This window comes from Mesoplodon densirostris, chromosome 11 (genome assembly GCF_025265405.1).
Source record: "Mesoplodon densirostris isolate mMesDen1 chromosome 11, mMesDen1 primary haplotype, whole genome shotgun sequence".
In the NCBI taxonomy this organism is placed as follows: domain Eukaryota; kingdom Metazoa; phylum Chordata; class Mammalia; order Artiodactyla; family Ziphiidae; genus Mesoplodon; species Mesoplodon densirostris.
This window is the reverse complement of record NC_082671.1, coordinates 9606860-9624200: the sequence shown is the minus strand read 5'-3', so window position 1 is coordinate 9624200 and position 17341 is coordinate 9606860. Positions and strand designations below refer to the sequence as shown.

The window sequence follows — 17341 nt, the reverse complement described above, 5'->3', positions numbered from 1 at the left end:
AAGACTATAACTAGGTTACAGATTTCTCTGTGTCCTCTATAGTACATCACTACAGAGCTTGGAACTGGTAAACAATAAAAAGTATTTGTTCAAGGATTAGTTTATTAATTATTGGCATATTAGCATTTAATATGATTGAAGCATTATTCTCTGTAGATAGGGGAAAATTCAATATAGTTCTGTTTCCCATAATAAATTTCCTACTGCCATAGGTTTACACAGACAAAAAAAATACTTATAAATGCCAATTTTATAAAGTGCTGCTTCTGCTGTATTTGTTCTATTACTATTGGACAATTACTTCACCTACGGAAGCTAATGTACCTTTTTCTTAAGCTTGCCCAAGCACCCTACATATTTGTCATAGAGTTTCTGTTCCAGAAGAGTTTTAATCTTGGAAATATAGTCCAAGAAAAAGAGATTTCACTTGCATTGATGCAAGTCACATTTGTATTGCCTCTCTAACAGTCTTTGTTGTATTTGTCTTAACAAAGTAACAAATTATTAGCTATTTGGAGTTCGTCATTAAAATCTCCTCTTTCACTTCTGTTTTAACTAGTTCATGGCTCTAATGATCCATCTTTTGGCCATCATTTGTATTTTATAGATCACCAGCTTAAAATATTAGACTTTTTAAAATAATTCTTGATCTTAAACAAATTCTTGGTTTAAAAATCTACTATAAAGTTTGTATTTATAGTCCTTGAATTTGATTACATAATAAATTTCTAGTTGCCTATCTTGAGGGCAATAATCTTGCAGTATGGAAATGCAGCAACAATGTCAGCCTCACAGACAAGAGCAGTATGTGAAACAACAGTTGAAAACATGGGTTCAAAAGTCAGGTTGTTTAGTAAAATGTACTTCTAATGAGCAAGTTATTTATTTACTTGAGGTAAAAATAAAAAACCTGTTGCATTTGTTTCTGTGCAGTTTCTACAATATAAATAGAGCTGGCTGAATGAATTCTGAAATATTGAATTAAATGTGATTATTTAAAAGTAGCTTGTGTTTTTTTAATATTTCTCATATTTTCCCTTTCACTGTTCTTTGTCCCCTTACAGTTACTTCTTTATTATAGAAACTATTCTTAGATATAGATTTATGTCATATAACTGAAATATTTCTCTAGCAATAGATACTGTAAGATGTTTAGAAGAAAAGATATTATGGAAAAGAATTAAGAAGATTAAACCATTCATAGGAGTGGGGAAGATGGATTTGTTATGAAAAACCATAGGAAATAGAAGAAGAAAATAAAATCAGCAGTTAAGCAGTAGCATCAGTAGACAAGAAATAAAAATTATGGGCTTGGCAATAAAGGATAATTAGTTCTGAGGTGGCTTTTAGAAAGCAGTCAAATAAAGTTCAAACTGAACATAATGAGAAACGCTATATCCATGAATTATAGTTGCCAGATATATTCACTTTCAAAATGATTTTATATGTATGTAATTGCATGTTTTGTATAGAAAAATATTGTAGGAGAAACGGGAGAGGTTGATTATTCTCACAGCAGGGACTTTTAGCTTATGCTTCTGTAAATATATCATATTGAACTATAACATCCTTCTTTTATCATAAACACAAAGTTAGGTTGGATAAATATTACAATAATACTAAATATTTGTCAGTTTACTTTTCATATTTAGGTTTACAAGCCATGAGGAATTAATTTGTGTGTGTGTCATAGGGATCAAGTTATTTTTTTCTCACATGGACATCCAATGTCCCAGCACATTTATTGCAAAGGGCATCACATAGTCAATACCTTGCCATATCACTTGTATCATAAAATAGTCTTTGCGTACAAATGGGTATCTCTACTCTGCTCTGTATATCAACTTCTCTATCCGTACCATGACACACACTCTCTAAATTACTGTAGGTTTATAACTATGGATGACTGGTAAAGCAAGTCTTGAAATCTTGTTCTTTGTTAGGAGTGCCTGGATCACTTACAGACTTTTGAAAAATTAACTAAAATTAGTACCAGTTTGTCAACTTTCATTTTAAAATTTGTTAAGATTCTTGAGTAGGATTACAATGAATTTAAAAATCAATTTGAGAAGAATAGTCAAGCTTACAATATTAAGTTCTCTAATCCTTAAACAGGATATGTCTAATATTTCGTAGTTTTGTTAAATGTCTTTTGCTAGACTTGTTCTTTAATATTTGATTTTTTGATACAGTTGAGAATGTCTCTTTTAAAAAATTTATCTTATATTTCTTATTCATTTATATAAATTCAATTATATATACATTTATTCCTCTACTATCAAGAAAATTAGGTAAACTGTCTTAAATATTCTAATAGTTTATTTAACAGTTTATAGATTCATTGGGGTTTCTTATGTACTCAATAATAACAACTGTGAAAACTAAAATTTATGAATCTACTTCTGAGAAGATATGAAGTATTTTCCCTATTCTCCCCACTAAGTACAACAAAATCCCTGGATATTACATATGAAATAACCATAAGAAGAGTGAAAGATGGTGAGGATAAGGCAGATTGGAGAATTCAGGACTAGAAAAATGGCGCGGTGGTGAGTGCCATGGATTTTCTTTTTGTCTCATTCATCCCTGACACGGAGCTGAAGAAGCCAGCAAGCCAGAAATGCCAACCAGTGAAAACAGAAAAACATCCATGCCACAAAACCCTGCTCTCCACCAAAAATCCAGGAAAAGGGCAGCCTAGCAAAACAGAAAACTTTTAGCTAATAACTACTCTACTCCAGCCAAGCACCACAGAAAAAAACATGGTCCCACTGTCATGCACAGCAGCAAACTCCAAGGTGCAAACCTGAATTTCCACAGTTGCCTATCTGTAACAAGACACTCCAACTGCCCCCACTCCTAATGGGATGGTGTTAGAGATAGCCACCTAAGGACCCAAGACATTCATTCTCACTGGGCAGTAATGAATGCTCTCCTTCCCCAGGGAGTCACTGGCAACTCTGTGCAAAAACTAGACTTCTTCCTCTACCCAGCAGTTGGTGTCAGAGGAAGACTTTTACCAATGCCCAGTGGTGTTAGGTTGCACAAATATTTGCAAATGAAACAACACATTTCTAAATCATTCATGGATCAAATGGAAATCTGAAGAAAAATGAAAAGGGCATTGAACTGAATGCAGTGTTTTTCTGACTTGATCTTTTTATATTCTCTAGAAGAATCTGAAATTTCTTATTTCTTCCTTAAATATTTGGTAGGTGGGAACATAAAACTCTCCGGGCATGGTGTTTTTTGTTTGTTTGTTTTTGTTTTGGGTTTTTTTTTTTTTTTTTTTTTTTTGCAGTATGTGGGCCTCTCACTGTTGTGGCCTCTCCCGTTGAGGAGCACAGGCTCCGGACGTGCAGGCTCAGCGGCCATGGCTCACGGGCCCAGCCGCTCCGTGGCACGTGGGATCTTCGCGGACTGGGGCACGAACCCATGTTCCCTGCATCGGCAGGCGGACTCCCAACCACTGCGCCACCAGGGAAGCCCGGGGCATGGTGTTTTTTACTTATGTTTTCATGTTTTATTTATTTCCCAAGGAGGATGTATTTAATTATGGGTTCAATTTATTTAAAAATTTATAAGACAATTAAGATTTTTAAAAATTCTTCTTGTTTCAGTTTTGTAAGAGGTGTTTATCTAGGGTGTGTCCATTTTACTTAAATTGTTGAGTATGTTAGCTTAAAATTATACATAATACACTATTATGACCTTTCATGTCTGCCTCGACTTCTCCCACTTTCTGGCAAATTCCCTTCCATGGGTTTCATTTTCCTTTCCTAACATCTTGCCTCAGTAAAGGCCAATTCAATCCATCAAGAAATATTTTAATACGTACATTCAAACTTCAAATTTATTGGGCAAAAGTGTGGTAATAATCCCTGAATGTCTTCTACCTGGAGATTTTTCTCTATGTAAGTAGGTACAAACATATCTACGGGAGGTGGGAGAAGCAGCTCAATTCATTGTGCATCTATCAAGATTCAGATACAAATGGATATATATTTTTCATCACTTAGTGACACAGGCCCTTACCTACCTAAAATTTCTACGTGTTATATTTGCCATTTCAACACTATTGTCTTTGAGAATATTCCCCCAAAATATTTCCTACATGTAAGAAGCCTGGAATTAAGTTACATAAAGATATATCTCATCTTTGGTATAGTTCTTTTATGCCTTTTACTTTGAAAAATAGTCAGATTTTTCAGAGTCCAAGTTTATGTATTCACGAACATTGACTTACTATGTCAAGTTAGGAAGAAGAAACATACCAGCTCATACTTTCCAAACGAACTCATTTCTATGTTTTAGATGTTCCACCAAAGAGGAAAATTAGAAAGTTCAAAGGATGAATTCAGAGAGGAGGGAAGGTTAGAAAGTGGTTAGAAGTGGAAATTCCCCACTTACTTACTCATGGTTCCCTCTTCTGACCCTTTACGATAACCAGTGGGAAAGCACACACACATCTGTGATTTTAAAATAAATTTTACCAATTTACGTAATTTGTATAATTCAATAGGTGAGACATTAGAATTGGCAGCTTTGATTCCCAAGGAGATTAAAAGCCATTCAGAAACCTAATTCACCCATTGAAAGAAAAAAAGAAATTTAAAAAAAGATGAAAAGGTTGCCTCTGGAAATTCTATCAGGTCTGAAGTTTGCGGTCTCTGTGAACGTGGGCCACCAGAGCATCCTGCTGAGCTGCTGCCTGATAAGAACTGTATATCCTGTCTTCTTTGTACCACTTTGCATGCAGCTCACATTACTTCATTTCCTTTCTGGAACCTTCCCCCGGATTCTTCATATAAGGTCAAATACGAAAGAGACCTGCGTTGAGTTCTGGTGTCCTGAGTGACTTCTTCCAAATTTGTCCAGGCACTAATTTCTCTCTCAATCTCTGCTTTCTCAACTGAACTATGAGATCTTAATGATCATCTTTACCCTGTGGATATCCCTTAATGTTTTGATGTATTCTTTATGAAATAAAACATAGAAAATATCTCTGAAAAAATTGAAAGTTATGTATTATGACCACACGTGCTTTGTAAGGAGATTTTAAAGAGTTTATCTGCACAAGTTTTCTTTCTTTAGGTTTCTTGATGTGTTTCTTTGCTTTAGAGAATTGAAGCCATCAGGTCTGACCACACAGGAAGTTGGCTTTCACATTTAGATAAATAAGGAACAACCGAAAAACCTTCTGACCCCCAAATCTCTACCACACTGCATCCTGACCCTCTATACTTTGCTTTGTCCTATTTAGTGTAATTTCACAGGTGAGATACCTTCCTTTGATTTAACAAATACTGATTAGTAATATAAACATGTAATTCATTATATATATAATAAGAAGACACTCTTGCAAGTGAAATAACATGCTTTTAATAATCAGGACAACAGGTATCAACCAGGACTGTGCTGGGCAACCGCTATTCATTGCTCATGCCTCTGCATGGATTTAAGTTGACTGTTTTCTCAGATCTCAGGCAGATTTCTTACACATAAAAAATTGATTGTGAAAGGGGATGGAGGAGTAATAAGAAAATAATTAATTTTGCAATAAAGTTTAAGTTATTGTGGAGGACTTGAATAGCATGAGGGCCAGTGGATAGTTACAAAGCCCACTGATAGCATATGTTCTTGGTAATTTGGCTGGTTTTTATGTTTTCAATGTCTGCTTACTGCCACCTGTGTAAGTGCTGATTTCAACAAAATACTTTGGCTGCTCTCCTAAAAACAAATAGAGAAAAATGATTTCAGAATAAAAATAATAGATTTTGATCAATGTTATAATGTTTAAAAATATTTATTTTCATAAAGATCTCTAGACATCACTGTCCTGTGTCCAATGGCATATAAAACAAATATTACATATATTATACATATATATGTTATATATAACATCAATTACATATATTACACAATGGCATATATAACATATATTGCATATATTATACATTTATTATTACATATATTATACATTAATATATAAATATATATGCATGTGTTTGTATATATAGACATATGTAAATATATATATATAATATCCATTCACCTGATTATGGCTGTGGAAGCAAGAAAACTTAAACACATAAAAAAGTGTTTTAGTGTCACGAAAGCTGTTAAAGTTGGTCGTAGGAGACTGCAGTTTCCTCTGTCTGTCTGTACCCTAGACAGACAAGAGTCACATTACATCATATCAGCAATTATGCTGAAACTGCTCAGTTATTATCTTATATGAAATGAGGAACTTTTCTTTCTCATGACCTGAATCAAACTGTTATTCCTTTACTTATCGTTAAATACCTTATCTACACAAACACTGTGGTAGAAAATTTATTTTCTCATTTATGATGTTTTCTTCACGAAAACTTTATAAGTTGGATGCTGATACTTTCATTGTACACATAACGGAACCAAAATCCAGTGGAATTGTATAACTTTCCCAAATCCGCATAGCTAACAAATGCTTGAGTTGATATTCACATACATTATTTCATGTGTATAGCCAACAAATATTCATTGAACTCCTTCTATGTTCTAAGCCTTATTATAGGTACAAGTTATTCATTGTTGTATAAGACAGCCATGTCCCTGCTCTTAAAGACCTTACTTTCCAATAATAGAAGTAAATATTAATAATTATTATCTTAAAAACTATATATATATATATATTTATTTATTTATATACCAATGAACTACAAAGTCTCAGATGATATTATGTTCTATAAAATAAAAGAGTGAGGTAATAAGTCATGACTAATGGGAGGCAATTTGTGCAGGTGGTCACAGAAGGTCTTATTGAGTAGGTAACATGTAAGGTAAATATAAATGAGAAGAAAGACTTAGCCATGAAAAATCTGAGATCAGAGGGAATAAGAGCAAGAGCACAGCCTATAAAATGAAAATAAGTTCAGCTTTTTCGAGGAACAGAGTGAAAGTCAACATAGCTGGCCTATAAGGAGTAAGAGGGAACATTGTGGGAGATAACTATCTGTAAAAAACTACACTGTTTTGCGTTCCTGTTAGCCTGCTGATTGTTCTGAAACATTCAAACTTCGCAGGTAGTCGGTGTCCAGCTAAGAAAATTAGAGTTTCACACTTATATGGGAATCATCAGAGGGGAAAACGTACATTGGAAAATGGTATAACTGGACCATGGCTTTTGTGTCAGCCCAATAAGCTGTTGAAACACCTTGCTTTGCACTGGAAGAGACACAGCAAAGGTTATCAGTGTGTGTAAGTATGTATTCTTTCCTTCTCTTTATACCCCATGGACTTGGAAGATTGCAGATTTATATATATATATATATTATCTCACGCATTCTTCACAACGTACTGTGTGTAATTAGTGTCAAAGTGTGGACATTAACCCAGATTCCCAACTCTAGGAGATGAAATAAACATTTAAAAGATCGAAATTAGTAAAAACATCAGCTATTCCCTTAAGTACCAAACTTCACTTCCCCTTTGTCATTCATCAGCAGTACTCAAGTATGACCTTGCTACCCGTTGGCAATGTAAAGGCATTCATTTCTCAACCCTACTATCCCACTAACCTCCCTGAGCAGCACTCTATATTTTGGAACTTTTATGTTTTTTATACATACTCTTTCATTAACTCATATTTATTTATTCACTCATTCAACAAGTATGTACTGAGTACATACTAGGTTCCAGTTACTATGTCATATATTAGAGTCACACAAGGAACAAGTCAGAAAAAGTTTTTACCCCCAAGCAGCTTACAGTCTGGTAAAGGATGTAGGTGATAAACAATAATGTAATGTCAGATCTTGACAAGTGACATAGAGGAAGATAAAGTCATGTGGAGTCATAGAATAGGAGGTTCTATTTTACATAGAGAAGGCAAGTGAAGACCTCTCTGGGTAAATGATAGTTGAACAGTGAGTGAATTAAAGGGAGGGCAAAACATGCAACTAGATGGAGGAAGAAACTTTTAGAGAAAATGCATGACCCTGTAGTAGGAGGAAGCTTGACATTTTTGTGGAACAACAAAGCCGTGACTATTGGAGAGGGCAGTGGCTATGGTAGGAGAGGTAGCCAGGGGCCAGGTCATGGATAAGGCAAAGTCTTCTCAAATATACAAGAAGGTCTTTGGATTGTACGGTAATTTTGATAAGAAGCCGTGTCGAGTGGGAGAAGTGAAGAAGTGAACTTCTCACCAAAATGATATTACTTAATTATAAAACAACCCCTCTAGCTGCTATGTAGGAAACATACTAGGAACTGAGTGAAAAATAAAGAAGAACAAAGGGAGTTTTAGGACCAACGTGTACCTCTTCATGTCTTAGGTAAACAAATAAATATGATGGTCTAACTAGCCTACAGTAGATGGTAATTTTCTACCCACTTAACCATAACATTTTCACAAAGGCTTTATTCTGAAAACAGAATATCTGTACTCTGAAGTCATATTAATGATAAAATTTGAGGACACTAAGATTATTAACCAGAGTGCTATTTTTATCCCTTCCTTAAATCACTAGACACAGATATTCTACATTCATTTTGTGTTGACCTTAATAACTTATCTGGATGATACTGATACTATGGCAATATATTTTTATAATGATCATTTTCAGATGTCCAAAGTGTCAGAGATATATGAAAATAATAATCTAGCAGATTGGAGAAAAATAGAATAAGATATTACTGAGGGGAAATAGGGCAGTCTAAATGACAGTAAAATATGACATGAAAATTAACAGGAGATAAATGAAACAGATCATTTAAGATAAACAGTTTTAGAACATAGAAAGGAAGTTCCAGCCACAAGGTTTCTATTTCCTCCATTAAACCAGCTACTTACTAAATGATACCTTGAAAAACTAGTCCCCAGGGAAGAATCAAATGACACATTTCTGAAAGCCAGTTTATAGCTTGCTGAGTTAAACTCTTCCAGACTGGAGAAAGGTCCATGAGAATAGAGATGGTAACTTTCTTATTCAACAATAAATCCTCTAACAGTGTCAGGTTCATAGTAGATGTTCAATAAAATAATAGTTGTTAAGTATATGATTATATGAATGAATGGGATTCCAGGGAAATATTACTCCCCACATTATTTCCATCTCAAAGATAGGAATCCCTAACTTTTAATTCTTTGCTTAGATATTCTGTTTCCTAAATTATTTGTTTTCTACAAATTTAAGAAAGGATATCTCAGATTCTGGGAAAATCTCACTTGTCTCTTCATGCTGCACCTACAGTTGTGAGAAAGCACATTTCAGACAGCAGGGAAAACCCATAGCTCACCACAACACCACATTGTAAACTGTTTGGGCCACTAGAGCATGAATTAAAGAGGACAGGAGTAGCTGAACGACCTGGAGGTGAGAGGAAGTGGGTGGAGACAACGTAACTGAATATAAATGCTGAGATATCTCAGAGACTCAGAGACTGAACAAGAGCTCCAGCAAAGACTTTCACTGCAGACTGGTTTGACCTGGGATTAACCAAGGGATCGGGACGAGGATAAAGATGAATTCTGAAGATTGTTCTGCAACAGAGACCAGCTCCTTGCATCTGAAAAGAGGACAACAAAGTAAGTCAGGTCTTACTCCTCATATACTGGTAGCATCTATCAATATATCTATATTTATATCTATCTACCTACCTATCGATCTATCTATGATATATAATGGTAGTTAGGGGGAAAATGAAACTTGTCTTTTGAAGAACTTGGTTATGTTCTATTTCAGTTGGGATAAAGGAGAAAATGGGGAAGAGGTAAATATTTCTTTTTCTATGAGAAGACAAATAGAAACTTGAGAGGAAATCACAAGGGTGAATTTCAGAAGCTCTCTAAATGTTTGTTTCTTTGTTTCAGTTTATATCATCTCAATTTTTCGTATTTAATTAGAAATCTCACTGCCCTAGCCCAGTGAACTGTCCATCATTTTCCCATATCCATCCTATAGGAAGCACTGCCTCTCTTTATGGAAAACTCTGTTTTCCACATAAACAATTACCTTCTTGATTGCCTTTACCTTGTACCATTTTGTGCTTTCTGTGTGTGCCGTATCTTGTGTCCTCAAGACAACATCCTCCAGTTGCTGGGAACAAAGGTTTCTAATTTTTGAGAGAATATCCTTATAAACATCTGAACATTTACAGTGTCCAGTGGTAACTTATTAGGAGAAAGTCATGAAAGAATTCTTGAAAATGAAATCTTCTATATTCTTTATGGGACTCTTTTCCTCCATTTCACTTTTCTATTTCACCCTTCTAATCGTGGGCTTCAAATTCTACGTGAATCAGATGTTTTTCTTCCTTTCTTTTATTTTTCATCAAAATATGATCATCTTTGCTATATACTTTTTCTTCTTTTCTATTTATCTATTCTGTCCTCAGACCTTTCTATTTTCTATTACCAGGATTTTCCTATTGTTTTACAATAATTTGTTTTTGTGAGGCTTTCTTGATTTGTTTCATTTATCTCTCTTCCTCTCTAATTAATGAGGTGCCCCAAGCACTAGCATGTAGGAACTAGAGTTTACTTGTAAGCACACCTAACCAGTAACAAAGAATGTGTTATGAAGAGCAGAGCTAAAAAAATCTAGAGGAAGGGATTGTTTTCTGAGTATGGGTCTAATAGAGTGGTTTGCTTTAGAAAAGCATTCATTACCTCTGATAAACCCATCCTTCACTTAAGAACACAAAATCAAGTGTGGATAACAAGTACAAGCCACACAAATTTTTTGGTAACCAGATGGCCATAACTTGATGGCTCAGCTGAGCTGCCCAAAAGAAAAAAATATATTTAAGAATAAAACCACTCGATAAACAGCATAGTTGAAAGAAGAAGGAACTATTGTAGAAATTCTTAACTTTTCCTGAGATCATTCCAATTTTCTGTTGAATATTTAATTTATGAATATTTAGTCTACGCTGCTATTTGTACTTGCTTCATTAGTATAAACAATTATTGAACACCACCCTTGGTGATTCAATATGTACTAATGAATTTGTTTTTGATTTCTCCATTAATGGACAGGGCTTGTAATCAGAGCAGAAGTATGCTCTTAGGGGAGTGTTTTGTTATCTAGGTGATAAGTCAAGCTGTGAGTAACAATAGCCCTCACTAATGGATATAAAGTACAGTCTGAGAATCATCTCCATAGTTTACCCACTGGATAAGCCAATAGAGTGAGTCCAGTGGATAAGCCAATGGGCTCTGGCATCCATGAGTTACTTGGATGTGTTGGTACTTGCTGAGGAGGCAGAGCTGTCCCTGTATTGAGTTTGAACCCCGTGATTGAGTCTCACATGGTAAGGAGTGAAACTAGACAGAGAGTTCTGAACTTGCAACCCTAGCTACGAAAGGCTGCTTCCGGTGACAGTTGTATGCTGGTGAAAAAAGGAAGGTTTGCTTTAAGAAGCTGAGAGAAATAGAACCAGATAGGAGTGAAGTAAAGTCTTCTCTTGCAAAACCTGAATGCAGATCTATGCTGGGAAAAACAATCCTCAGACGAAGCAACAGTTGATGCTGACATCCATTACATAGCAAAATTACTGTGAAAGAAAGCAGCATCTCTTTGCCTAGTTTAACCTTAAAGAAATGCTTTAAGGAAAAAAAATACATGAATTTCAAGTTGTGTCTGTATAGACATCATTTTAATTATGAAAGCCACCCATACTGAAAAATAGGATATTTTTGCATATTGAGACTATTTTTCATGGTAAGTTTTAATATCATTCAAGTAGTTATTTTACATTTCAGTTTTTGAGAGCATAATAGGGATCTATATATTTCCTGTGAGGCTGAATTTTAAATATCCTGATACCTCATCCTAGCAAAAATCAAATTCAAACTCGGAGTCACAAAATTCCCCTCTCTCCTTTCTCAATTATTTATTTCTAATCTAGAACAGATATCCTTCTAGCTTTGTTGTTGGTGGTGGTGGGGATTTTTTTGATAACTAAGAATCATCATTCACATCATATTCATATTCTAAATCCTTCCACAAAAATATTCTTCATTGATGAAATAAAACTTTTACTTGGTTTTAGCATTATACAAAGGATAAATGAAAAAAACTGATTTCCACCCAATATTTAGTCTATAGTACTGTTAAATTTCCTCTATTATTTTAACTTCTCTTGGAAAATTCAAACATCTTATTTTTCACTCACCTGTTATTTTTAAATGAGGTAAAATTGACATACTATGTATTCACAGATCATACATATACAGTTTAATGAGTTATAACTACAACTCCAATCAACATTTGACATTTTCCATCACCCTGGAAAGTTTCCCTGTGTTCCTTTCCAGTCAAATTAATTTTCCAACACATAAAAGCAATCACTTTTCTCATTTCTATCATCAAGTTTAGTTCAGCTATTCCTGAATGTCATATAAATGAATATATACAATATATAATTGTGACTGGATTTTTTTCGCTCAACATTTTTTTTTTTTGCGATTCATCTATTTTGTGGCATGCATCAGTTGTTCCAGTTTTTAAATTTCTGAGTAGAATTTCTTGTATGGGTATACCATAATTTGCTTATCCATTTTCCTGTTGATGGATACTTGGTTTATTTCTAGGATTTGGCTGTTAAGAATAAAGTTGCTCTGAACATTCTTATATAAAACATTTTGAAGACGTATTTTCATTTCTCTTGAGAAAATAATAGGAGTAGAGTTTCTGCATCATAGGATAAGTGTATATTTAATTATGTAAGAAATAGTTTTCCAAAGTATTTTTTTCCATTCTACTCTCCCATTCAGTAATATGGACATTTCAATGCTTCACATCTACCAAATTCACAAAAAAGTACCATCCATCTTTTTTTAAATTTTTAGTCATTCCAGTTGTATATATTTTTATATCAATTCAACATTTTTTATTATATCACCCACATTTATACCCATTTATACCATCTCCCTTAAACAGTAACTACAGAGAAGTTAAGGGATTGTACATAGGATGTTCTTTTTATATGTCTTCTAGGGTAATCAGGTATTTACTAAGTGTTCTTATTGTGATTAAAACAATACAATTATGATATATTTAGAATTTTCATAGCTACTGAGTACATATTTGGGGGAGATATTTTATGATATCATTATTGTGACTGGATTGTTTTATTTCTAGCCAGAAATAAACTATCCAAATTCACTCAACACTTGAGGGAAATTAACTTATAAATTTCATATAAGAAGATAGGGAGACACATAGCTATTTTTTTATTTTAAATGCCTCAAGAGAAAATCAAATGTCCATTTCTTACTTCTATAGCCTGCTTGAATTCATCATCTACTTTCTCTCTTCAGATAATGCCATCGGGCTTCACTTCGCAGCATATCATGAAGGGTCCATTCAAGTTCCCATCCCATGTGCTGTAGTGAATGTGGTCTTCATCACCACTCTAATCATAGCTCTCGTTGCTTTATCAGGTGGGTCTGCACTTCATGAATTCATCAAAAGTTCTGATGAATTTAGGGCAATCTCATTTTTCATACATGGCCAATTTCCTAGGAAATGCTAAATATGATTCCACATTCCTTGAATAATTGATGCAATACTTTTTTTTAGTTTTCTAGTGCTTTAGAAATATTAAAAGTGTTCATGAGTTATACAATACTATAGGAGAAATTTACATGTGAGCAGATGTTTAAATCTGGAATAAAAGGGGCCAATTTAGAGTCTAAATATAGAGATGTTTAACTGGAAAAATGTGGGCTGCACATTCATTGTTGATGAAAAAAATAATATCTAAGCCATAGATTAATCAGGAATTGGTCAGTCTCTTATCTCAAAAGCCACAGAATATATATATAGATATAGAATATATCTAGAAGCTCCCAGAGAATCATTTGTGTTATGGTATTCGAAACATACAGCTATACCAAGATACATTTGTGTCTTATACAAACATGAAATTTTGCAGTTTTATGATACATCCCCAGCCATAAATTTTTGTGTATTCTGAATTGCTCCTCTGCAAAGCATTCTCTCCTCTACCTTCCAATATAGGTCTGTATATACTACCTCTTCAAATTCTTCCCCATCTGCATTCCGATGCAAAACCTTACTTGGAATTTTAATGTATTTTAGCCTTTCTAGTCCAAAGACTATTTTCAAGATTTTAAAATTTACCCTCCACTTTCTGACCAAAGTGACTCCCTCTTATTTCTTATACCTAGTACAATGATTAGGCACAATGAGAGATCAGATAAAGCGAGAAACTGCCTTCTTCTTACTCTTCCCAGAATTCACCTTCCTTTCTTATCATTTTAAATGGAGTATAACCTATAAAAATTTTGAATCACCATGTTGTACAGCTGAAACTAATATAACATCATACGTCAACTATACTTCAACAAAATTTAAAAAAAAAAGAATTCACCTTCTTTCCTCTCTTCGTTTATCACCTAGCACAGCACAGCATCCCCTGAACTACTTTTGCGCACTGTGGGTATTTGGTGTCTTGTGTTACTAAAACACACACGTTTCCTGTTCACAGTGGGTCAGTACAACTGTCCAGGCCAATATATGTCCTTGGTGCCACCAAACACCCATGTTTCTTCATGCTCAGAAGATTGGATAGTATACCAGGGGAAATGCTATCTTATTTCCAAGAAAACAAGGAACTGGACTTTGGCCCAAAACTTTTGCTCCAAACACGGTGCCACTCTGGCTGTCATTGATTCTGAAGAGGACATGGTAAGATAGTATTCAGAAACAATTCCATAAGATATTGCTATTCTGTTTTATATAGCTAATCTGTGGTTTCCTTTTGTTTCCTTCTGAGGGAAGACATTGTATCTGTCTCCCACCCAGGAAAATTTAGTCACAGAAAGCCACATGATCAGTCTGAGGTCAAAATGAGAGTTCAATTTAGTCTTTAAATGTGATTTGTTTAGCCTCAAAGGCCAAAAATCCACATGAGCTGAACCTACGTAGAACTAGTAAATAATCAGCTTAGCTATCATGCCTACGAGTTGCAGATTTAAGAAACAAGATTTGTTACATACTTATCGGGAGAGGTGGTTTAACATACAGTTCCTTTGTGCTTTCTTCAAGATCTTTTTAAAACAACATGTGGGTAGAAGTGAACACTGGATTGGGCTGAAAAATGAAGCTGACCAGATGTGGAAATGGTCAAATGGCAAAAAATTTAATAACTGGTGAGTTTCAAGATATCTCTTTATCCTCCCCAGGATGGCAGCTCAGGGAAACCACTTTCCTTTTTTCCTTTAGAAGTACTGTTCTACATGAACGTTGAGCTCTTTATAAGCAGAACTTTAACAATCTCTTTTGTATGTTATACTCTACGGACTTCTTTAAAGAAGGGCTTTAATATTATCATTTTTTTCTTTTTATCTGCTTGGAATTCATACGATAAATGCTTCTAGTAATTTGACCTCAGCAAATTCGAGTGGAATAAGACTCAGAAATATTCCAGGTATAAATATGATGATGGGAAAAAAATCCAACATTTCCAATCTCATATTTATATTTTATTGACAAGCGAGTAGTTCCCTTTTTGCTTTCCCAGTTCTCATCTCCACAGGGATAAAGAATAATATTTTCAATACGTAATTAGAAGCTTCTATGGATCTGACAGAAAACCTGCCCCAGAATTAAAGATGCTGACTTTATTTCCATTACCTGTACATTTTAAAGTTTGAAGGACGTTGTATAAGTTTAGCGTTAATCTTTGTCATCTGAAAACTCAGACATGAAAGAATTTCTAGCTCCCTAAATAGTTTTATGAAAATTAAAGATACAGAAAATTAGTTTAAATCTCTAGAAAAGGAATCCTTGGTATGTATCACACCCACAAATGGGCACCAGGGACTGTTACCCTCTCAAACTCTATGCGCTAGTATACATGATTGTTGAATATTTATACTTTCTGGGAATGGTTTGGGAACTCAAAAATGAACGAGTCACTCCTGTGGTGATCCACCAACCAAACAAATGGAGCCCTCTACTCTTAATTTTGTATCTTCTCACCACATACTATTCTTTTGGATCTTTGTCTACTGTCTCTGCAGATTGCTCTGTGATCATTTGATTGGCGCACTTGCCTCATGCATTCTTACTAAGAAAAACCAAAAAAAGCAGAAACCACCACCTCCACCACCACAAAGTTGATTCTCATGTAACTGAACGGAAATGATAAACTGAAAATAATTCTGGTTTCTTTATTGTTGACAGGTTCAACCTTACAGGATCCGAGAACTGTGCATTTCTGAACAGCACAGAGATCAGCAGCACAGAATGTGAAAAGAATTTACACTGGATATGTAGCAAACCTTCCAAATAAAGAAGAATCATATTTGCTTATATACTATTCTATCATGAAACTCAAGGAAATGTGTGTTGACGAATGGCGCTCTATGGTCAGAAGTTTCCCATAAAGACTTTGTGAAAAAAAACTTTTTACTATTTTGGAAACTTTCTTCCAAACAAGACTGTGGCAAAAAGGGAGAAAAATTCCAGGAATATCTGCACTGTGGAATACTTCTGCCATGAGCTGAAAATGTTACAGGTTGACTGATAATTTTCTCCAAGAATGAGAAAAATGACTTCAAAGCTTTTGAATGCACTTTATATTTTTTTAATTCAGAAATAATAAGGTAACTAAGTTTAGAGTTATTATTTATTGTTGAATGACTGTGAACAACGTGTATCCTTCATGCATTTGCACTGTATGAAGGAATTAAATAGTAGTATTAAAAACTGAATGTAAACAAAGGAAATTTTAACTGGCAACAGAGATATTTCATCTAAATGCATTTTTTTAACTCAGAGGACATTTATAAATGGGCAAATGCTTATGAAATGAAGCTTTGTAATGTTTCTCTCTTTTTAAAGAAGTTTGTCAAGTTACTTTGTCATTTGCCCCCCAAAGAATGGGGTGATCATATATTTACGCTGGTCTTTTTTTTTTTCACTTCTTCAGCGTAGACTTGTCTTTTTCAATGGTACATAATTTATTGCCTTATACACACTGTTTTACAGAGATAAGGACAAAAACAAAGAATATGAGGAATATTTGTAAAACAGATAAAAGTGTTGGAAAATGTGCAATATGTGATGTGGCAAATCTTTATCAGGAAAAAGTCTGTATTGTTCAAATCTGGAATAATACTAGTCCTATCTGATTATAACCTTGTGCCTTTCCTGATCTATTCTCCTTTCCTGATCTATTCTATCATGTACAATACTTCCTGTGAAGTATTTTCTAAGTGCAATAATGTGTGTTTATTTGTTTGTCTTTTGTATCCAATGCAATTATAACCTGCTTTTATGTATGCTAAAATGAAAGTAGAATAAACAAAATGGTTTCTAAAAAG

The 17341-nt window shown here is 34.3% G+C and overlaps 1 protein-coding gene across 1 annotated transcript; it reads left to right on the top strand.

The window, feature by feature from the left end:
- Window positions 1-9504: 9504 nt before the first annotated feature.
- LOC132499261 (early activation antigen CD69-like) lies at window positions 9505-16308 on the top strand. Its single transcript, XM_060113751.1, has 5 exons — window positions 9505-9568; window positions 13307-13429; window positions 14500-14699; window positions 15060-15163; window positions 16200-16308. Exons 1-5 carry the CDS (start codon window positions 9505-9507, stop codon window positions 16306-16308), a joined length of 600 nt encoding a protein of 199 aa, XP_059969734.1.
- The last annotated feature ends 1033 nt before the right edge of the window (window positions 16309-17341 follow it).